At 32.4% G+C, this 24,398-nt stretch overlaps 5 protein-coding genes across 7 annotated transcripts in view; 2 read left to right on the top strand and 3 right to left on the bottom strand.

The window, feature by feature from the left end:
* Positions 1-3,229: 3,229 nt before the first annotated feature.
* On the bottom strand, positions 3,230-4,174 carry LOC111631452. Its single transcript, XM_023375730.1, has one exon. The coding sequence runs from the start codon at positions 4,172-4,174 to the stop codon at positions 3,230-3,232; it is 945 nt and encodes a 314-aa protein (XP_023231498.1).
* An 818-nt stretch (positions 4,175-4,992) lies between these two features.
* LOC111632908 (protein Red-like) overlaps positions 4,993-24,398 on the top strand; it is a 42,614-nt gene continuing 23,208 nt past the window's right edge. For 2 of the 3 annotated variants that reach the window (XM_023377527.1, XM_023377462.1), the window contains exons 1-4: positions 6,013-6,079; positions 8,159-8,231; positions 12,336-12,437; positions 19,957-20,016. In XM_023377527.1, the coding sequence (XP_023233295.1) occupies positions 6,028-6,079; positions 8,159-8,231; positions 12,336-12,437; positions 19,957-20,016 (287 nt within the window). In that variant the 5' untranslated portion in view covers positions 6,013-6,027. Of the gene's footprint in view, positions 5,070-6,012; positions 6,080-8,158; positions 8,232-12,335; positions 12,438-19,956; positions 20,017-24,398 lie in introns of those variants that run through there. The other variant, XM_023377588.1, reaches the window with a different exon arrangement.
* LOC111633280 (protein ALP1-like) lies at positions 14,938-16,466 on the top strand. The gene has a single exon (XM_023377852.1). It carries the CDS (start codon positions 15,501-15,503, stop codon positions 16,416-16,418), a length of 918 nt encoding a protein of 305 aa, XP_023233620.1. The 5' UTR covers positions 14,938-15,500; the 3' UTR covers positions 16,419-16,466.
* On the bottom strand, positions 16,643-18,297 carry LOC111633451. Its single transcript, XM_023378051.1, has 2 exons — positions 17,848-18,297; positions 16,643-16,994 (listed from the first exon to the last, which is right to left on the bottom strand). The coding sequence occupies exons 1-2, from the start codon at positions 17,933-17,935 to the stop codon at positions 16,669-16,671; spliced, it is 414 nt and encodes a 137-aa protein (XP_023233819.1). The 5' UTR covers positions 17,936-18,297; the 3' UTR covers positions 16,643-16,668.
* Positions 20,149-24,398, bottom strand: part of LOC111633128 (serine/threonine-protein phosphatase with EF-hands 2-like) — a 142,170-nt gene continuing 137,920 nt past the window's right edge. The window contains exon 17 of the mRNA XM_023377750.1: positions 20,149-20,422. The gene's annotated coding sequence lies outside the window, so the exon portion shown is untranslated. The remainder of the gene's footprint in view (positions 20,423-24,398) is intronic.

Raw genomic sequence — 24,398 nt, 5'->3', positions numbered from 1 at the left:
AGAAAAGTATTTAAAAAATGAACATAGCTTCCGATGATCAATAACCTATTAATACAAAATATAATCGGAAAGAAGACATTAGAGGGAAAACGTCTTGGATTAATCTTCAAGTTAAAATTTAATTTTCATCTGTAAATAATTCTACCGAACGCAAAAGGAATGTCTGGTAACAATAAATAATTTAAAAAATCGGTTAGTTGGTGATTAATGTCGAAACGCCTATCATTAATAACAATTATTAATATTATTTTTAAAATATATAAAATGTATTTATATAAGGGTTAATAATTAAATATAATTATTACCCTTGAACTTTATTCCCGGAAGTATTTAAAATTTACCGCGACAACTAAAAGTACAGAGCCAATTATCTGTCTTATTGCTTGTCAATCTCATTTATGGTGTTAAAAGGTTTTCAAAACGTCTTTTGTTTTTCTTATCAGTTGGTCCAAGTTTGCTTATTCATCGCGCGTTTTAAAATTAATTACAATGAAAATAATTGCTCGGAAGAATTTAACTGTGTTTAAAGCATCATTTATTTATTGTAATTTATAATAAATTATACGTATTTACATTGCAAAATTATCAAAGAAGCTAAGTAAATTATTTATTTCGCTGTTGTACAATGCAGTGAATAAAAATTTCAACATGTGATTCCAAAATAATAAATATAAATATATAATTTAATTTACGTCGTCACGCCAAAAAAAAAATGGAAACTGCGGTATTGAGAAACAATAAATTGTCACTAAAGTTTTGTAAAAGTGAGGAAATTCCTGGAGCGAGTAAGGAAACGTGCAGGGGCCAAGTATCCAACTCTTCGTTTACAAACAGGAGAACCAATAGTTTGTGAATGAAGATTTTGGCATGTGAACGAAGTATAATAATAGACATATGACGTCGTCTTTCCAGATGTCTTTTTTTATTTTTCTGTCGATAGCCCGACACGTCTTCCGCAGCCATCTTGTATTTTCTCGCGCGCGTGGGATTGAGAGCGTTCGCACCATGGAACTGTGTCCGACCTTAGCCACAATCTAGATCGAAATGCTCGGTGCGAACGGGGTATAACGTTCTACAACAAAATCCACTAAGTTTAGCTTCGCTAGAAAAACAATTTTTTTTTGACACAGAAAACAAAATCCTACCCAATGGCGGATTACTCTATAATAATTTTTCTATTCTTTTTATTTTTCATAAAATAATAATAATAAAATTTTGATTAAAAATTGCAGACCGGCATTTTCTCGGTATCACAATAAATAATTGTACGTTTTCCTATTTCATTAATAAACAGTTCCACTGTTAAAAATTAAGCTCGATCCTTACGTAAATATCGATTGTTAATCAATGGTGTTTGTTTAGTAGATAATAAATAATACAATTTTATAAAAACAAAACAAATATTTTTGTCAATTCGGTAAGAAACATGAATTTAAACGCATTCTCAATTATTCTAAGGTGCAACTGTCATTACTTTTTTTGTGTATTTAAACAGATTCGAACTATGTTTTGTAGTCTTTATCATTTCAAACTTACTTCTTTTTAATAATTGAATAAAGTAAATTTATTTTACAAAGTTGAAAGCCATTTGGGCGCTTTCCACCCTTCCCTCGATCTAATAAATATCCCGACAACAATATATAAGTAAAAGCATAAAAATAACGAAAACAAATACACGTTAAAAATTCTGCGAGATAATTCTGAAGCTTTGCTGAGTGAGTGTCAAAATTACGTTTATTTTTTTCCTTAGTTTTTTGTCAAATACACTGAATATGATTTGTAGTCATAAAGTTAGCTGAATGGTTAACAGTGAGATGTTGGTGTCCTATATTTCCAACTGTATTGTACGCAGACCACAAGGCAGAAACTACAAGTGTGCCAAGTAAAACAAACTGCTGTAGGATAAATGGTAGCATTTCGTTCATCAACCGCGACTATAAAACTTTTGTATAAACGTTGTAGCGAAAAAGCATTGACTTTCGACGAATAATACAACTTTCGTCACCCTCAACTGTGTTACCTGGTCTTTAATGACGATAAAAATATACATTTATGTTTGAAACCTTAATTTTGAAGAGAGATTAGTTTTGTAAATTATAAATGCTAATGACTAGTAACAAAATTCAGTTTGTCACCACTTGAAATTCGATAATGAACTCCTTCACATTTATCCACCCAAATTTAATGTCATTTATCTCCTCAATCAGAAATTTGCTGGAAAACAAATAGGAATTATAAAGCTGTAAATTGGATGTACGAAGTTACCTTCCGAGATACATCCAAGAAGAAAAAAAACGAATTTCTAAATAATTTTTGCCTTTTTCGGTAAGCATTTAGCCATTTTTTACAATGTTTTCCTTTTAGAAATTTAAAATATTTATACATTATAAACATTAATTTCAAATTAAGAATTCTTCCATTCATGTACAGTACAGCCTTTACTGTATCAGCGCTGGTTACAGACTGGTATGTGAAAACTCGAACAAAATATGACTCCACACATATTTTAAAAATTCAAAAAATAAAATTAATTTTTATTATAGACGTAGAAAAAATATCAGATATTTACTACTACAAGTAGTCATTAGTACAGTATTTTTCAATTGTTTCTATTATAAAGTCACTTTAACAACAAGTGATAACTTACATTAATACCGTGTTTCCCCGAAAATAAGACATCCGCAGAAAATAAGACCTAGCACAGATTTTGCTGAATTGCGAAATATAAGACCTCCCCCTGAAAGTAAGACCTAGCGAAGTTTTTTTAGTCGTAACGGTCATCGACAGATGGTTGAAAGTGGCCGTTGGCTTTTTGAAAGTACAGCCACTGATTGGTCAGCAGACAATTACGCCACACGGCATGATTTGCATAAGACTATGGCTTGGGAATCACAGATTTGCATAACGTTACGGCTGATGATGGCTAATTGGTCGGCCGGGAATCACGCCACATGACATTTGCATAGTGCTACGGTTCAGTAAGCACTAATTGGTCATCGAGTTCGATGTTGACGCTATAAAAAGGCGACAGTTCGACACACCGGATATACGTCACTCTCGTCTAAGTTCGACTTGGGCATTTTTTTTGTTCAATAATAAATGTGAATTCTTCTTCCTGGAAAAAATAACACATTCCCTGAAAATAAGACCTAGCGCATTTTTCAGAGCAAAAATTAATATAAGACACTGTCTTATTTTCGGGGAAACACGGTAGATACTGAGTCAATCATTATCCAGAATTGAAACCCAGATAGATTTCGTCAACAGATATTTCCTGATTAGGTGTGTAATGGTGTTCGAAGACCCTGTTTGCATGTTCCAAAAGAGGCTGGAATTTGGCAAACGGATCATGACCGGATTTTCCACTGCCAGGCAACTTACTGTCATCGACGAGATGAAAGAAACTTAGCAATTGACAAAACCGCTGTTCAGATATAATTTCCCGAGACCACGAATTGGATTGGGTGGGAGAAGTGCACCAGTATATAGCGTAATCTGATGATTCTGTGCGACCCACATTTAAAATACACTCCAAAAACCCTTTCACCTCTGGAACAGAGACTTTGGTCCAGTTCTTCAAATAGGATGGTACGTTATTTCCCATGCCATTTAACACTTGCTGCGCATATCGATTGGTTTCCTCCACCATAAGAGACAGCAAAGTACTAGTGAAAAACACATAGAAATATGCGATATAAGGAGAATTTGGAGGTGGCATATGTTTTGGGCCAGGTACCTCACAAAAAGGAAAACGTTGAGCTACTTCTGGTGAAAAAACTTCCCGGTAGATCTCATCTTCCATTTTGTCATTACTGTCAGAATGTGCAGCCGAGGTGGAGGGAGTGGCCACATCATGTTCAGGCTCATAGTCTTCATCTTCAGAACTGGAGAGGGAATATTGACTTGCAGAATCCACTTCCTCTTCAGATTCCTCTTCATAGTATTCATCTCCAAAACTACTTAGATCGGACTCATATTCAGAGTCACCCGTCATCCGATCTAAATTCTCCATTTCGAAACCACTGTCAGAAGGAACAGAGAGAGTTGTGGAAGCCACATCATTTTCAGATTTATAGCCTTCATCTCCTAAACTACTTAGATCGGAGTCATATTCAGAGACATTTGACATCTGATCGAAATACTCTTCGAAATCACTGATTTCGCTTTCAGACATTTTCTAGAAAAATCCTATTTAGAATAAAAACCGTATTACTATAGAAAATAATACAATACAGTAGATTCTCGATATTCCGATGGATTCAGGGTTCCCCGACAGACTGGCACAAATGAAATTTTCTACTTACCACTTCGTATGTGCGACAGATAGAATGAGGTATAGTGCAATTCAGATATGTTATTATCAGTTGTTTGTTAGAAAATCGAAACATTCAAGTGTTTTTTGCTGCATTGGTAATTACAATGGCGGGTTATTTTATAAGGTTAATGTAAAAAATCTGTTGCTTGAGTTTGTTTGAGTGGTCACCCATATAAAAATCTATAGAAACAGAAACTATTTATGTCCTGTTATTGCTTAATTTTGCTTTATTTAATTTAAAATATATCTTCTTATTTCAAATTAATGTGTTGCCCCTGTGCATCATGCTTTTCTGTAAACAACAGCGTTGAGCCGGCCATCCCCGAAAAATTCCTGGAATTTATCAACTCGTCCTGATTCGAACCAGGGTCCCCAAAACGGCAGGCTTGACCGCTCGGCCAATCAACCGTCTGTTCTCGATATATCAGTAAATGACAGTTTATGCATATATTTTGAGTCTTGAGATCCTTATTTTCGGCCATCTTCAGGCCTGTAAATTGGCCGAAAACGTTTATTGTATAATTAAATTTATTGCTGAAAAAGTACGAATGATACTTTTTTAATTTTATCGTCAAATCTCACGTTATTTATCAAAAAAGAATTTTTTCAGACGGCTACTTTTTGGCTAATTTTAAGAAAATTATCGGTTAAAAAAAGCTAAGAAGCATCTGGCAACACTGCTTCGAATGTGAGACGAAGTTTGACTCTTAAAATCGTTTGCATCAAAAATTATAAACATTGAAAATGCCGGAAAGTAAGTTTTTCTTTTAAATTAAACCAAACTTCTTAAAATATAAGCATTTTTAATATGTAAACACGTGGTTCGTAAATTGGAGTTATTTTCCCATGTATAAATGATGCATGTAAATGACAATGTTATGTTATACTTTATCACGTGATGTTTTAATACATATGATTTTATATACACTTTACCTTCATATGAATGCTACGTAGTATACACATTTATATTTGTATATGTACAGTACAATTAGATGCATTAAATTTTTGACAGAAATACATGAGATTACAATTACACCTCTGAATAAGACAGTTGGAACCTTATGAGAGAGAGACAGTATCCGTAGGAGCAAAAAGTCAAAGGAACCGTACCTCTACGCGCGACCGTTGGTGAGGTACGGTTCTTCGAAATTGTCCTACTTTCGGGTTGCGCGTGATTGCAAGTTGCGTTGCTTCGCCTTTTAATTATTTTGCCAGTGCCACTATGCCGGATTTGAGTAGTCCTGGAGTTATACACGACTCTGGAGTGAAAAGTTAATAACATTTTCCAAATTTAAGTGGATTATATGTAGCAAGTGGTAAGAAAATAAGTTGCAAAATGAAAGGAAGGAAGACCTTCAATGATGTACAGTACCGAGATGTGGGTGATTATGAGAGCCTGGAAAAAGACGGCGGAGATGAGAATGCCGAGATAGATGTGTGGTGTGATGATGATGAACAGAATTGGGAATGATTACGTAAGAGGAACATTCGAGGTGGATCCTATAAGTAAGAAGATGCAGGAAACTAGATTAAGATGGTTTGGATGTGAGGAAAGAGGAAATGAGGACTATGTTGGAAAGAGGGTTGGGAAGTTGGAAGTGAAAGGGAAGAGGAAGTGGGGAAGACTGATGCTGAGATGGAGAGACAAGGTAGCAGAGGATTTGGGAGAGTGGATGCTCTGAATATAGGGAAGTGGTGGAGACAGATTAAAGATGGGAATGCTGATCCTAAATAAACATGGAAAAAAGCTGAGAGAGAAGAAAGGTTGTTTGTTAAGACAGTAAGATAGTTACAGATTCAGAATGAATTTAAATATATAACTATAATTCTAAAAAATTAAAGGATTAAAAATTCAGAAAAATAGTCTTCGAGTAAAAAGTACAATCTATCAGCACCGATTTCGAGGAAATTTATGACATAGACAGTTAACAATTAAAAAAGGTTTATTATACTTTTTCTCCTTTATTTGGATAAAGGATAAAAGAATGGAGAACAGAATTTTACTCATCTTTTTTTTAAAATCTCGAGATATACGAGATATATATGTTTGGTGAAAATTTGTTGCTGAAATTCTTGTCAGTAATTTTGGTATTAGTCTAATCATTGGGTATACAAGTATCCTTTTGATGTTTCTGAAATCAAATCCTTCTAAATTCATTATTTGTATAATCAAAAATGTAGAAAATGGATTTCAAACAAAACACTTTTAAATGGTACTGAGTTTTTTTTTTATGAAGTAATTTTGTTAATAGTTTTTAAGCTGCAAACAAGGCATGTTGCCTTGGGAGCTTAAATCTGGCTGAAGTTTAAGTATATCAGTTTGAGTTGATGACACTGCTGAACACAGAAATGAAGTTTAGTTCTAAATGCATGATTCAATTTACATGTTTTAATGGCACTAAGGGGCTGTCCATAAATGACATTCACAGTGAGAGGGAGGGAGTGGGTTACGACAAGTTGGAGAAGAGGGATCAAGCTTAAGTGGATGTTCATTTGTCATTAAATTTTAAACAGTTTATTGCATTTTATTATATTTATTTCAAGATTTCTTGTGTTTTCTTTTATAGTTATGCTATCTATCATTCATAAAGTGATAGAGGTTTTAAGGGGGGCTGAGTTTTGTTGGATGTCCAAAGATGGGAGGGAATAAATCAACTCTTTAAACATGAAATTGGCTTAAACCATTAGAGACAAAATCAGCCAATAAAAAAATTGTTTGATTAGTTTTTATTTACAAGTTCCCCTTGTAGCCTGAGGGATGAAAACAATTTAGTCTCCAGGTACATAGGAAAAAATTTTCAGAGCTTAGAGTTAAAAAATAAAATCTACCGGTGTATGGCAAGTTTACTTTTAAAACTGATGCTATTACAATGAGATGTTTTAAATCAAATAGGAGTTCTGTTCAAATTTTTAAAATGCTGTTTGTGAGTTTGAATTTCACTAGAATGCTTGATGGAAATTTAGATGTTCAAACCTTTTTGGGTCTGATGATGGGACAGAAGTTACAAAAAACATTTCACCAAATAAAAAGCTTTGACTCCTATAGTCATCTTAGCATTTATGTTTCTCCTGTTATAAGTGTATGCATTAGACAAATATGAAAGACCAATTTCACTTTGCTAGCAGAACAATGTTCAGTAATCTGAGTTTCAACACACAATAGTTCAGCTTTCAATACTAAGTGATATGCATTATACACACCTTTTACTTTTTTCTGCATTTAGCTAGGACCTTTATGAAGATGGACTAATTCTCTAAGTAACAATGTTTTCTTCATATAAAGAGAACTCAATCTACCATTTAAATATTCATTTTTGGTAAATTAGCAATGTTGCTAAAAAGATAACTCCATAAAAACCATGTCTAAATTGAAAAAAGAAACAAAATGGTTATCAGTATACAAGGTATCTGAAAAGTTACTGTGCAGTGAAAGATTTGCAATGTCATTAAAGTTATATGTATGGTATTGAATACAATATTTGTAAGTCATACATCTCATGTTTCCATTTTGCAATAGATGGGGGTTACCACTCACTCACAGATGTTCCAGTTTTCAGAAGACTTCTTTCTTAGTTGCATACTTTACCATGGAATCTGGCCCACTAGGTCTCTGGACCATACTCTCCCAATTTTGGGGCCTCTGGGGAATATCTCTAGTATTTACTGTAGGAGAAACTGCAATGTAAAATTTCTTTTATTAAAACTTAACTTAAACATTTTCTAATGCACAACTTTTCGGACACCTGTATGAAAAAGATCAGTACATGAGAATTAAAAGTTAAATATTTTATTATAGTAAGTAATTTTCAAGAGTAACTTCTCATTAAAATATATATTTTTCAGGGGATCATGAACCCTTTTCTAATCCTCTTCCTCCCACCGGGATGGAAATGAGAAGAGGAGAGGAAGCCGAACTGTAAGTATTAATTTTTTCATAATAGAAAATTAAAAACAAAATATTTTATATTTTAGTATAAAGTAGAATCTACTTATTGTAATCATTTTGGGAGTTGTTTATTGATAACAATAATCAAATGATAAACATTAAGATAAGTATTTAAATAAGTATATGGTTAATGTAAATTTTGGTTTATTGAACCTCATATTAACATGATATTTTAAGAAGAATTAATAAATGTATAATTTGAATTTTTATTAATTATATTGCTATGTCTGTATCTTGGCATGATTTTAAGTTATTATTGAATTGGATTCATTTGTAGATAAAGTTTTCAATTCAAATATTTTAAAATAGTATCCCAACTTTTCTAATAAAAGAACTAAACTTGCTGTGTTTAATTCAATTATGACAAATTGAAGATGGATAACTTTGAATTTAAATTACCAGATATATTGAGAAAGGAATTCATGAGTGTAGGAAAGGCTTATTTTTAATATATGCATAATTTTGGTTCAATGAATAAAGAAAAAAAAAAAAATAAACAAACTGAAAAATAATAATAGTAAGTAATTCTTTTTACCTCTGTGTCCTTACTCTTATCAATTTCTGTTTATATCCTTGTCTACTTGGACCTTGTTTATTAATAGGACTTATTACACCAGTGTTATAAGTCCTATTAATGAACAAGGTCCAAGTAGACAAGGATATAAACAGAAATTAAGCAAAATTTTGCAGCAGCATCTCAATGAAGACACGATCTGAACAGAGAGTGAATGAATTTTATGCACTTTGTTTATGCTGAGATTTCCAGAGGTCTACCAAAATGAATGCTACTATTTTAAATGATTGTAATTATGTTAATTATTATCCAAGAAGTATGCAATGTGCACAATTGCTAGGGTAATTGTCCGAGTTTTGCCTTCCATCTGCATTTGAATGTCTCATTGTCTGCTATCTCTTGGAAGTGCCATAAAAGAAAATGTCTCTACAACAGAGAAAGCATTTTATGTTCTGCAGTTTGCAAAGTTGGAATCATTGTTATTGTGCAACAAGAGTAATCTTTAAGAGCTGTAGAATTGTGGCTGCCATGGGAGAAGTGGCAATAGATGTGTCGTAGTGAGCGTAGAAAGAATTTGATCATAATAATTTAAAATGGTAGCATTCTTTTTCGAAGATCAAGTTTTTATTTAATAATTAATTTCCTCATGTATGTAAAGGGACAAAGTTAGAAGATACTTTATGTATTGTCTATTTTTAAGAATTTTTCTTAAATTTTGTAACTTTATGTCTTTATTTATGTCTTTGTTCTTTTGCATTATCTGTAAAATGCGGTTTGCAGAAAAAATTTATTTACCACATTTCTTTGATTCTAAGATGCACTGAGATTTTGAAATTGAGTTTTAAGACTTTTTATCAAAGAAAAAATTTTAAAATAATTAATTTCATTAAATATTTGTTAATTCTCAACAAGTTAGATACAGTAGAGCAGTGTTTCTCAACTTCTAACAAATCGTCGCCCCCTTCAATAAAACCATTACGTACTATCGCCCCCTTCACTTCAAAATTCCAATGCCGAGGGTCAAGGCTAACGCCAAATTCGTACTGCATTGAATAGACTAGTGACTAGTATAATGTTATTTGTTTAATTATTGTACGATATAACAAATAAAATATCTAATTATTCTTAATATGATGTTTTACTATATCACCCAGAAAATTGTTTTTTGCCTCCCAAAATATAAATTGTTAATCGCCCCTCAACATGGAAAAATGCCCACATGGGAGCGATATCGCCCCCGTTGAGAAACACTGCAGTAGAGCATCGATTATCTGAATGTCGATCAATCGAAATGTCAATTAACCGAAAGCTTTCCAGTCAGCAAGTTTAAATTTCTCCTAGTGCTGTGGCACTGCAATTTTTTCTATGTCTTGGGCTACTTCAATATTATTTTTGTTGGTGTGCATGTTTTAGCTGGTAGCACTGGCGCGACCATGAGAGGATACTTAAGGACATGCCAGAATTTGAACAAATTTCAACATGGGATAGATTAATACAGTATATTTTTTCGTACATAATCGGTTATCTGAAAAATTGATTTTCTGAACAACCTAGTCCCCAATTGTTTCGGATAATCGATGCTCTACTGTATTTTCTGACTTGTAAATGCCATGAAATAAATAATTTCTGTCATTTATGTGGTCTATTTCTATAATCTTGTGAACATACAACAACTTTTTGCTTTACATTGCATTATAATGTCATTTTGAAATATTAAAGAGATGTTTTTAATGTTCAATGCTTGTTACTAGCAAAGCTTATTTGAAATGATGTGATCATTGAGTAGCATAGTGAAAAATGTTTATTAATAGTATATAATGTACGTCATCAGCTGGAAGTGATTACCAAACTGACCGAAATGACTGTTGAAATTGCTATTTTGACTACAAATATAAGATGATTAAAAACTCTAATAAACAACTTAGATATTCACAGATGGTTATCAGCATATTTATAATTTGCAAGATACTATTTCTAGAAAAATGAATATTCTGAAATAAATTATAGCAATAGAAAGTGAAAATATCTGCATAAATTATAGGTGGAGACCTAATTGTAAATAAAATACATTAATATCTTGAAGTGGATAATATTTAAATGAGGAGAGACATTAATGATAATTGACAGCGTTTAAATTTGTTGATTCTGCTCAAGAAATTATAGCAGAATTTAGCATGTAAATAATTCATACTTTAATTTGCTAAAGTAATCTTGCAAACCTAATTCCTGTAATTATATTAACTAATTAATTAACAGTTCAGTGGTGCCTCATACTTCAAATGGTTCAAAGTTTGAATGTTAAATTTAAATCGTACTTCAGAATTTGAATGATGCTTCAGTTCGAACTGTGTGTACAATGAAAAAACTGCACTCAAAGCATAAATGAAATCTGTTGTGTGCCCAATGTGCCAAAGTCATCTCTTGCTCTTCCATTACACTTTTATGTTTTCAGTGCTTTTTACACTTTATTTTTTGGTGTGTTTGGTTATATATATTGTACATTATTTGTTGATTTTTAACAATTTCTTCCTGCAATTTTTCTTTGTCAGCAACTTTTGGGCACCCTACAGTATTTGTTTTGTATCTGTTAGTTCAAAATTTCCTGAATGGAACTTTTCTAAACTAACATTCAAGATGTTTGAAGTTTGGGAGCTTCTTTCTCACACACATTATGAACTGTTTATCTGGGGTTATATCCTTTCCAAAACTCATAAAGTATAATAAACCAGATTAATGTTTTATCCAAAGCTGTCAAATTGATTTTATTCAAACCAAATGTGAAGTAAAAAGTTCAAAAAAAATTTCTAAACAAAAAATACAGTCTTACATTGGCAATAATGTGTTAAATTTAACAACTGTTATAATTAAATCACACATCTATGTTAATTTTAAGTAACCACAGTGTTAAAAATATGCAAAAACTTTTGCAACAGAGAAATGCATGAAAGCTAAGAGATGGGGTGTAATATCAATGTTGAGATAAAAAGGAACTCATTGCACAGAACACACACATAGTGGATCTGGTGGCTGTGTTTAAGATGCTGAAGTCGACAGTGTGTGACTGCTTAATATAATTTTCATTTAATTTTACAGTATTTATGTATATTTATTGTTTTTGTGTTTGAATATATTATGAGGGCATTTAATTGTGTTATATTTATCTTAATTATGCACATTTGTTGTTTTAAGTTTATTGAAGTGGGTATCATTTATGGTTAAAGAATGAATTAAATTCGAAGTATGGGACACCACTGTATTATAGTTTTGGTAAATACAAATAGTCCTTAGTGCAATTCCCTCAAATAAGTGTGTTAATGCTCCATGCAGCACTTATTACAGACATTCTTCAGAATCACATTATACCAAAAACTGATGTGTAGTACGAAAATTGTTTGTAATTAATGAACCACATTAAAACAAAATTATGTTAACTGAGGACTTCCTGTACAGCTATATAACTTATCAATATTTGTACATATTAAATATAAATTATTATATAAATTAGATTGTTTTTATTGCACAAATGTATTTATTTATAAATTTTTTTCTCTGTAATTTAGTCCTGCCCATCCCATGACCAATGAAGATTTTCGTAAACTTTTGATGACTCCCCGAGTGCCACCTCCCACCGCACCTCCAGCAGCAAAACCAGAAATATTTGAGTAAGTCACTTTGTAAATTTATACATATCGTATAAAAGATTTATATTTAATCTCAGTAATCTGAAATGTACGGGATTGGAACAGTGTCAAAGATTGCCAGATTATTGGAAGTATCAATAAAATGAGTTCAATGGATTAATCATTTGGAAAGAAAGTAGTCGTATGTTATTGTATATTAGAGTTCTCAAGTTAATTGTCAATCCATTCAAATAATTTTAATTATGTAGTTCTAACCTTACCTTTAATAAATTAAATAATTATCTGAAATAAAAAATTGGTGGAGATACAGTGCGGAGCAGAATTATACACCAGTGTAATTTTTAAAAAAAATCTTTTGAATTATTTAGAGTAGATGGATAAAATTTTACATATTTTTTTATCATCTTCTAATGGCACATATCATCCTGATCAATTAATCCAAGCATAAGTTATGCAAAAATAGTCATTTCAGTAGGTAGAGAGATGAAGATGGGTAGATTCATAGAAGAAATTGTAACCAGATGGATATGTGGACAGTTAGCAGTACATAGCCGTGAAACCTTCAACTATTAAGTTAAATATTGCAGGTATTTGTATTTATGTAATAGTGGCTGAAACCTCGTATATCTCCGCCAATTGGTTATTTGAGATAATTATTTAATATTAAATATCTTTAGTCATTTTGTTATTCAAGTGTTCTGCCAAATTGGTGGATTTCCAATAAATTTAGTGGGAAATTGAAGTGACTGAAGGAGATTTAGCAGGCGGTACAGTATTTTTAGGGGGCGATTTTGCTATTTATAGAATATTATAAGATACTAAACCACAGAGTCAAACAAAGGTTCCATTAATAATATATTTAATATATTATAACATAACATTAAAGATCCCATGTAAAGATCAAATTAATATATCTTCCATAGTTTTGAAATGAAAAGGATGCAAGGAACTTTCGACTCGCACTGTATTTGCATGCTCTTAACATAATGTCAGTGTACAATCTTGGTAATTTGATGTGTTGAACATAATATAATCTCTGATATGTGATGTTGCATTTGACATTATGTATTTGATTTTCAGTTTGATTTGTATTTCATTTTTAGAACCTGAAGATGATTTTTAAAAAAGATTGAAAATGTTAGTCGTCAATAAATTGTGTTTGTTCAAGGTTTTCTTAAGTGATTTTGCAAGCAGTTTTGTTCTGTTACTGTGGAAACTAAACTGGACTTTATAAAAAGTGCTTAAGGTGGAAAAAACTTCAGATGTTGGGATGAAGGTCCAACCATTGCAACAATTTTAAAAGATGAGGAATGCATTTTGGAACATGTTCAAAATTCTAAGTCAACACATTCAATGATAATTAGTAAGAGAAGTGTAATGTGGAAGATATAGCAAAATTATTGCAAGTTTGAATGGGAGATCAGTATTGACGGCACCTGTCTGTAAGCCTAAGTTTAATTCATAAAAAGTTCATAAGTCTGAAGATGTAAAGAGGAAACAAGGCGAGAGTGTTATAGAAAATATCTTCAAGGTTAGCTATGTTTGGTTTTATAGATTTTAAAGCATGTTCAAACTTGTGTAACATAAAAGTGAGTGGAGAGGCTGCAAGTATGGACTTGGTAGTGGAATTTCCTTTGGAATTGGCTGCAATTATTGAAGATGGAGGCTGCCTCTCATAACAGATATTCAATGTCAATGAGATCGGGTTGTACTGGAAGAAAATGCCAACACGTACGTACATTGCTAAAGAGGAGAAATCAATGTCTGGGTTTATAACCTCAAAAGCTAGTTACATTCCTGCTAGATGGAAATGTTGCCAATGACTAAAATTAGATCAATGCTAGTTTACCATTCTGAAACCCTCAGATCCCTTAAAGGTATCATTAAAGCTTTGCTTCTGGTTCTGTGAAATCCATTGTGGATAACAAAAATATTTTTTAAAGACTGGTTCTTCCATACATTTGCTCCTGAAGTAGAAAAGTACTTCTCCAATCAAAAAAACTTCCTTTCAATATTTTACTTGTACTAGATAAAGCCCCTTGACAATCCACATCTTGACAATTTTCACAACAATATCAAGGTAAGGTAGTATAATGCCTCCTAATACAATCTCTGTCCTACAGTTGATAGATCAAGATGTAATAGCAAATCTTAAAGCTTACTGTCTATGCAGAACTTTCTCACAGGCTGTGAAAGATACTGAAAATGAGAATGAAGTAACACTTACACTACGTTCGCACACAATCCACAACTCACTTCGATCTCGATTTACCCGCAATCTGGATTGTGACTGTCGCCAGTCAAACATCGTGCTGTTCGCACAGGTAACTCGCTTGAGAAGAACCCGGCTATTACACGCGATGATAAAATTGACATAACTACGCGATAAGTCACGAACAGTGCTGCCATTTCTAGGGTAAAGGTCAATTAAGTGAACTGCTTATTTAATTAATTTTTTATCTCCATATCAGATGTGAATTAATACCTCTGATAAAATCTAATAAGACATTTTAGTTACTAAGATTTTTAAAAACAATGAATTAAGAATTGTTTTGATTATTATTTCATGATAATCGTTCGTCTTATTTTTTTTATCCGAGCGTGAGTTCGATGATGGTCGAGCTTGGAGAGTTTCCTCAGTTTAGGGTAAATTTAGGGCGTCGTTGCGGTAGTTTCACTAGAAGCAAGCGGCAGCACTGGTCATGAACACAAACAAAGAAAATACCCAAGCCCAACGACTATGATAAGACGAAGACAAAGAAAATGGAAGCTAATAACAAAGATGCGTTACTAGTAGGTCTATATGCAGCAAAGTTAATAGACATTTGCAATCAAATGACTGTAAACAGAAATCGTTTAAGTCATTTGATCAAAATATGTCGTCATATGAAGAAGAGGAACCAAGACATTAAGATTTTTTTAAGTAATGTATTGCAGAATCGTGCCTCACCAAGTTGTTGGTCATATCCAAAAGGCAGCGATTGGTGGACAACTGTTGTAAAAGCATGGACTCCAGCAAAATGGAAGGAGAATTTCTGAGTTTCTCAAGAAACATTTTATTTTCTGTGTGCAAACCTTAAGGAAATGGAGTGCCTAGATACAAACTATAGAAAATGCATTTCATTGGATAAGAGAATTGCGATAGCTCTATACACACTGTCTTCCACAGTAGAATTTCGGAGTATTGCAAACTTGTTTGGAGTAGACAAGACATCAGTTTTCAAAACACTGCACGAGTTTTGCAACCTGCTGATCGAAAAGGTAGACTCAAAAATAATGTTTCCTGGAACAACAAAAGAGTTGTTAAAAAAAGCCGAAGAATTTGAGAATTTATGGCAATTTCTGCAGTGTATCGGAGCGATTGATGGGACTCATATTAAAGTCAGTCCACCAAAGGAACATGCAGTTGATTACTATAACTACAAAAGCTTTTATAGTGTTGTACTGCTGGCAATATGTGATGCAAAATACAAGTTCACCTATGTCAATGTTGGTGCACCTGGGAGGAATAACGACTCTGTGTTTCAAAACAGTGGAATCTATCAAATATTTAATGTGTTCACTTTGTATAGTGAACTGAGAAAAAGTTACAATGGGGTTAATGTACCTCTACTTTTATTAGGTGACTCAGCATTTCCACTTATGCCTATCTTAATGAAACCATTTCCTGACAGTGCTAATTTGCCCAATGAGAAAAAGCAATTCAACTACCATTTGTCTCGAGCCAGAAGAGTAGTGGAAAATGCATTTGGTCGTCTAAAGGCACGGTTCAGATTCATCAGCAGAAGATTAGAACTAAACCTAAATAATGTATCATTCCTAATTCGGGCTTGTTGCATCCTACATAACATATGTGAAGAACTAAATGATAACATACATGATGATTGGTTAAATGAGCTGCAACATGAGACTACTGTCAATTCTGCTCCCACAGTAGTAGGGGAATATGATCACTCAGCACAAGAAATTAGAAATGCACTTGTCATGTACTTTAACAACTAAGATAAGATTTATTTACTTACACAAACCAAGAATGAATAATTCAGATTTTATTTCATATCATTAATCAACAATAAATACATTTTGTAAAAAAAAATGATTGAGTTTGGAAACAATAAAAAGACGTGTAATGAATACAATATTGTTGTAAATCATAAATGTAAAATTATTCCATACATTGTAACCCCTCTGTAACAGGGAAATTATTCTCATTTGTTAATAAAGATTGATGATGATAATAAACACATTTTGTTTACTTGTTCTTATTTACAAGAGCAGCAATTAAATTATTAAATTCTTTTTGTAAATTTAAACTCTGGCGAAAGAGGTCATTTTGATCTTTTAATAAAGTTAATATTTGGTTATCGACCTCTCTCGTTTCCTCATGCTGTCTTTGAACAAGTTGTGATAGTTCAGCAACATGGCTAGTTTTCTGCTTTTTATTTTGATGCCTGCTTTCTTCAAATCTTTTTGTTGGAGCACTCTGTGAATATGAGGTGCTTGCAGTAGGTGATGGTGTACTTAGGTCTAGTACAGGTTCTTCAGATTCGGAAACAGCATATGCAGCCTCTGCAGTACCTGTAATATTGTAAATAAGAGATAAGAGCATATTAAGTACAAAAAACAGTTACTATTACAATGCTGGGTATATGGTCCTGAAATACGCAAATAAGGTTTAATGGTTTAAAACACCTAGCTAGCATCAAGTTCAACAATTCTGTACATTCATGTCAGTATGACAGTTTTTTAAATTTCTAATTAATTTTTTTTCTATACTATAGTACCGTGTTTCCCCGAAAATAAGACATCCACAGAAAATAAGACCTAGCACAGATTTTGCTGAATTGTGAAATATAAGACCCTCCTGAAAGTAAGACCTAGCGAAGTTTTTTTTAGTTGTAACGGTCATCGACAGATAGTTGAAAGTGGCCGTTGGCTTTTTGAAAGTACAGCCACTGATTGGTCAGCAGACAATTATGCCAAACGGCATGATTTGCATAAGACTATGGCTTGGGAATCACAGATTTGCATAACGTTACGGCTGGTGATGGCTAATTGATCGACCGGGAATCACGCCACATTACATTTGCATAGTGCTACGGTTCAGTAAGCACTAATTGGTCATCGAGTCCGATGTTGACGCTATGAAAAGGCGACAGTTCGACACACCGGATATACGTCACTCTCGTCTAAGTTCATCTTGGGAATTTTTTTGTTCAAAATAATAAATGTGAATTCTTCTTCCTAGAAAAAATAAGACATTTCCTGAAAATAAGACCTAGCACATTTTTCAGAGCAAAAATTAATATAAGACACTGTCTTATTTTCGGGGAAACACGGTAGCTCTGACTTGTGAGCTATAAAACAGTTAAACTGAATGTGCTAAAAAGTAGCAGCTTTTGGATAAGTTTTCAGGACCCAGACAACTTACCTAATACGACTAAGTTTTCATCTTGTATGTTGACTGTTTTCATATAATTTATGCTTGAATTTAAAATTGGCAGTGTTGATTCCTGCATCAAGCTTGTGTCATTAACAGGCAAGCATCTTAATATTTCATGAGTTCTCTCAAAAAATTTCCAAGTGGAGGGTTGTCCACCACTAGGACCAACTGCAATTTTTTCTCTGCTAAATAAAAGAAAAGAAAAATTTAGGTAATTATGCAGTTTTAATATTTATCATAAAATATTATAATTTACAGTGGTGTGAAAAAATTAGAATACTATTGAAATAATGTGCTTTACTGCATTACATTGAATGTTGTGCTAAATTTTTGTAACCACTGTATATTTATTAATAGTTATATAATTAAAGCTGCACACCTATCTAGTTCTAGCTCAGTTCCAGAAACGAATAATGTAACCAGAGTATTAAATCTGACAAAAAGTCATTAATTTTCAAATTGTAAATGTCACTAATAATATATATATATATACATACATACTTNTGGTACTAGAGGTGAACATTAGGTACCATCTCTTATTAAATTTAATAATTATATTTACTAATTGATTTAAAACATTCTGGAAGAAAAGAACCAGCCCAGAGCGGAACTCGAATCTGCAACTCCTGCTTACCGTGCAGATGCATTGCCACGTGAACCTCCATTTGAGTCTTTGCTTTCAGACATATTTAATATAAGGTATAACCATCTACAGTTACTCATGATGCTGACTGAGGATGACTCCTACACCCACAGCCTTTTAATTATGCACTATGTCACTCAGTTGGATTAAAAGGTCATGGACATAGTAGCTGTTCATGGATGTTATACAATATGTTAAATATGTCTAGAAGCAAAGAGTCTGACAGAGGTCCAGGTAATTGGCAATACATCACACAATAAGCAGGAGTTACTGGTTTGAGTCCTGCTCCAGGCCTATTCTTTTTTTCCAGAATATTCTAAATTAATTAGTAAATATTATAATTATTAAATTTAATAAGAGATGGTATCTCTAGTAACAAATTACTTAGTAGTTAATCATTAATAATAGCATTTAGTCTGATTTATTAGAATCATTATTGCAATTGTTTGGTTTATTATTAGATATCTAATAGTACGAAAATCTCGTCGTCTCTCCAGATGTCTTTTTTATTTCTCTGTCGATAGCTCGACACGTGTTCAGCAGTCATCTTGTATTTTCTCGCGCGCGTGGGATTGTGGGATCTCTCTTATGACTGGATCTAGTTTCAAGAACTCTCTCCAGTCGATCGCGATAGAACCTCGTTTCAGTCGAGATTGAAATGGTCGAGAGCGTTTGCACCACGGAACTGTCTCCGACCTTAGCCACAATCTAGAACGAAATGCTCGGCGCGAACGGGGTATTAGGTAGTTCTGGAAGAACTATAACAGATACAAAGCAATAAAAAACATTGATGCTTCCTGGCATGAGGTAATGAATAAAAATGAATGGTGTCTGTAAAAAGCTCTGTCCACAATTTACCAAGAACTTAACAGAGCCACTGACTTCAGTGACCAACAAGGTGATGGTGGTGGAACTAGACAGGCAATTACATTTAGAAATTGATGATGATAATGAAATGCTGGGAAGCTATAGTCAGGGGCTTTGTAGTGAGGATTTAATTGAGTTAATAGAAAAAATATGACATGACAGAAGAGCAGCAAAGTGAGGAAGAAAAGAACTTCACTGGCTGAAGATTTTCAATTGATCAAGATGGCTCTAAGAAACATAGAAAAATATAGGTGCATTTTGGAAGCAATACAATTTGTTGCTACAGACAAATTTGCAAAGACAAAAAAAAAATTAGCTGTACAGACATCCATTGATTTGAATAGAAAAGAGTGACACCAAATTTGGTTTCAACACGTTACTGCATTGCAAGCAATAATGTGTTTTATCAGGTCCTACGTTTATAGACATTCTACCTATCCAGGGATGTTTAGGATTGTTGATTCAGTTACATTTAGTTGAGCTGATAATTTATAACATAAAATAATTTATTGTTTTTTAAATTGATTTTATATTATAATAAATATTAAAAATAAATTATAATGATGATAATTCATTTTTAACTATAGAGAGAAAGATGAAATTGATGATACAGGCGATAGAGCCGAAAAAAGGAAGAAGAAGAAAAAGTAAGTTAAATAGTGATGAGAATAAAAAATTAATTCATATTTAGTAATAATTTTAATTACGAAAATTTATATAAACAGGAAAAAACCAAAAAATAGTTAAAAATATGCTAAAAATAAAATTACATATAATAAACAACATATACATGGTGTCTAAAATGTCCAGTGAGAAATTTGTAACGACTTTAAAGTTATAAGTCTGGCATTGCGTGCAAGATCCATAAGTTGTATATGCCGCATTTCCACTTTGCAGTTGATGGCATTACTGCCTGCCAATAGACATTCCAATTTTTGGACTGAAGTATTTGGATGGAGTCTTTGTTGATCGCATAATCTCCTATAGTATCTTGAGGCATCTAGACCTCACTTCTTCAGATTTTGGGGCCTCTGGGGATATTTCCAGCATTTGCTGCAAGAGAAATTGTAATATACTTAAAACATAAACCCTTATAGAACTCTTGTCAAAATAGAACATTATATAATAAAATACTTTATATAAAAATTTGTTTTTATATATAGGATGGCTCAAAAGTCAGATAATGGATATATTTTAAGGGTGCCAAAAACTGGTGTTGAATGAGTTTGTGTTGTTTTTTGTAATTCACTTTATTGGAAGTCGATGAATCAGGAATACATTGAAAGTTGGTTTAGAACAACTATGTAACATAAGGTTATTCTAAATCAGCTTTAACCATTCTTAAAATATATCTCATAAAGAAAGGCAACAAAATGAGTATCTGAGTTTTAAATATTTTACGTTTAAAACAAAAGTAAAATTAAACCTGTTAATAGTCAAAAATCCTGAATTCTAAATAGTTTCCAGAAATCAAGAGGGACCAATTTTAAGTTGGAGTTCTGTGCTCTGATGGCAAATATTCCTGGTGTTTGTTTCTGTTTGAGTCTATTCTATGGCTTTGGTGGGTTTAGTCCTCAATTTTTACTTCTGTAGGAATGGTGGATTACATTTCTCATCATCCAATTATTTATTATTGCAGTGTTTTTACAAATTTACTTATTAAATAATACTTATAGTTTATTTATTCCCACAATTGTTTTTTTAACAGTTGTAAATAACAATTTTAAATTTTCAAAGAAATTCAAATTTTCTAAAACACAGGCTAAGAAACAACAAACAACTTGGAAATTGTTGAAATGAAGTATTTTGATTAACTCTTAGTCAGAAGAAAAAACTGCCATTAGCAGACCTATATTAGATTCTCATTTACAAACCAGTTTAAGTTGTAACACTGTTGCAACATCTCTAACTTACAGATAAATGGAATGTTTTAATTTTCCTTTAGGTTGTGTTTGTGTTTATTTCTGCTATTGGAAACTTTGTAAAAATACAAACGTCCTAAAAGAATTCTGCCATTTTAAATTACTGTAATTACATTAATTATTATCTGAAAAGTATGCAATGTACACCAATTGATAAAGTAACTATTTGAATTTCATTTACCATCTGCATTCAAACATTTTTTTGTCTGGCATTGCTAGGAAGTGCTTTAAACGAAAAATGGCAACACTGCAACGGAGAAAGTGTTTTGTGTTCTGCAATTTACAAAGTCAGAATCGGCATCATTTTGCAACAATAGTTTCACAGACAATCTCATACTGATCCACCATTTAAGGCAAGCACTCTTGTTGCACAGTGTTGACTGATTTTGTGTTTGCAGACTACAATAATACAGGAATACAAAATGCATTCTCTGTTGTGGAGTCGCTTTTTTTGTTTATGGTGCTTTCTAGACACATTAGACAAAAACATGTTTGAATAAGACAGTAAATGAAATTTGAACAGTTGCTTTATTGATTGGTGTACTGTACATCACATACTTCTTGGGTAATAATTACATAATCACAGTAATTTAAGATTGTTTCATTCTTTTGAAAGACCCTGTATAATAAAAGTATACTAACCCAAACAATTGTCTTAATGAATCGAGCTAATTAAGTGCTATTATTAATGATTAACTACTAAGTGATTTGGTACTAGAGGTGAACATTAGGTACCATCTCTTATTAAATTTAATAATTATATTTACTAATTGATTTAAAACATTCTGGAAGAAAAGAACCAGCCCAGAGCGGAACTCGAATCTGCAACTCCTGCTTACCGTGCAGATGCATTGCCACGTGAACCTCCATTTGAGTCTTTGCTTTCAGACATATTTAATATAAGGTATAACCATCTACAGTTACTCATGATGCCGACTGAGGATGACTCCTACACCCACAGCCTTTTAATTATGCACTATGTCACTCAGTTGGATTAAAAGGTCATGGACATAGTAGCTGTTCATGGATGTTATACAATATGTTAAATATGTCTAGAAGCAAAGAGTCTGACAGAGGTCCAGGTAATTGGCAATACATCACACAATAAGCAGGAGTTACTGGTTTGAGTCCTGCTCCAGGCCTATTCTTTTTTTCCAGAATATTCTAAATTAATTAGTAAATATTATAATTATTAAATTTAATAAGAGATGGTATCTCTAGTAACAAATTACTTAGTAGTTAATCATTAATAATAGCATTTAGTCTGATTTATTAGAATCATTATTGCAATTGTTTGGTTTATTATTAGTACTGTGAGAATCCAGGTGCTGTTTTTCTATAATTTTTAATGAAAAGATATATTTAGAAACTTTTCCTTTTACCATCTGTTTCCTACAGAGTTAGAAATGAGAGAATAACCAATATTGACTTAACTGTCAACAAGTCCTTTCTTTCCTCACATTGACTTGCGAAATTATTGCATATTATGCAAATATATAGCAGTTGATTGTCAAATGTGAGAAAGTTGATACTTAACTTAGTCTAAGGAGGAAATCTAAAAACAATCAAAGGAAATACTAAACTAGATTAGTAATTTTGAAACCGTGTTGTTATTTGTTTCTTTTTTTTAACTCTATGTAGTGCAACCACTCAACCACTTCACAAATTTTCATCTTAATTTTTATTCGGTTCAGTTGACTGAACTGAATAAAAATTAAGATGAAAAATGCGAAGTGGTTGAGTGGTTGCACTACATAGTGTTTAAAAAAAAGAAATACTAAACTTTCAAATTGACTTTGCTTAGTGTTCATCAGCCAGCTATGATACCTTTCATGTGTCATCGCTACCAAACAAATGGTTACCTGATCAAATTCTCACACTTAATGTGGATATAACGCAACCGCACCTGATCACTCCCAAAGGAATACCCTTTTGCCTTGTGAAGTGTATAGGTGACTTCCAGCATGTATTTCCCCAGTTCTTCGCTCCTTCACTCCCTACTGATTGTCCATCCAACAGATCATATCGCCAACCTCCAATACAACTGAATCAGGAACCAACGGCCAGCTGTACGAGGTAGAATTAGAATACAGTGGAACCTCGCATAACGAGCAAAATAAATTTAAAAAATCGACTCACTTAACGAGCAAAATTTCGCATAACAAGTGAAAAGGAGAGGGGAAGTCCTGGATTGTGTGCATGCTCCATCAGTCTGTGTTTAGCACTTGTTACGCTAGCGTCTTAGAGTCACTTGTGATTAGGGGCAGATATAGGTTTTTCAGGGCCTAGGGCTTATTGAAGTCCAGTGGGGCTTCATTTTTTTGTTAGATTAAGAAATCAATTGATCACAATAAAAAAAATAATACTTTAAATTATCATTATTATTATATTATTAATATTAACTGTTTTTACTATATGATAAGTGCTCATTGTTAATGAAAAAGTATTAAAAATTTATAATAATAACACAATTTTTGTGGGCTCTTGACACTTGAGGGCCCAGAGCTTAAGCCCTATTAGTCCCTATGTAGATCGCCTCTGCTTGTGATCACACATTTTTCCAAACTTGTGTTCAAACATGGTACGTATAAACATCAATAGCCATAGCCCATTATATAATAAACATGCTGCACAATATACCAAATTCTTGGGCTATGTAAAGGATATAATTAAATATTATAAATTAATTAATTTGACTATATGTAAGCAGTTATGATGCCATCTCATATTAAATTTAATGACCAATTAGAAATGTCTAAATTAAAAATTAACCATTTATAATTATTAAATTTCATTTGGGATGGAAGCATAACTGCCTACCTCTAGTCAAATTAATTAATTTATAATATTTAATTATATCCTTTACATAACCCAAGAATTTTGCATATTGTTGGTGTGTTTATCAGATATATTAACTGTGATTTTTTTTCTTCTTCAAATTGAATTTACATTCTGGGTTGGTTCATTCTGTGCTAGAAGAAAAGATTATGATGATTCATGCTCCTTAACAATGTTTATTGTACAATTTTCTTTGAATAAACGTTATACATAAAATATTTGAGTTTTTTTTTTTTTTCGGCATGGAATGCATTATCATATTTTACATT

This window comes from Centruroides sculpturatus, unplaced genomic scaffold, assembly GCF_000671375.1.
Source record: "Centruroides sculpturatus isolate CEXI.00-Female unplaced genomic scaffold, Cexi_2.0 scaffold91, whole genome shotgun sequence".
NCBI classification, from domain to species: Eukaryota; Metazoa; Arthropoda; class Arachnida; order Scorpiones; family Buthidae; genus Centruroides; species Centruroides sculpturatus.
Note: the sequence above shows the minus strand (reverse complement) of the source record. Positions and strands in the feature narration are given on the sequence as shown.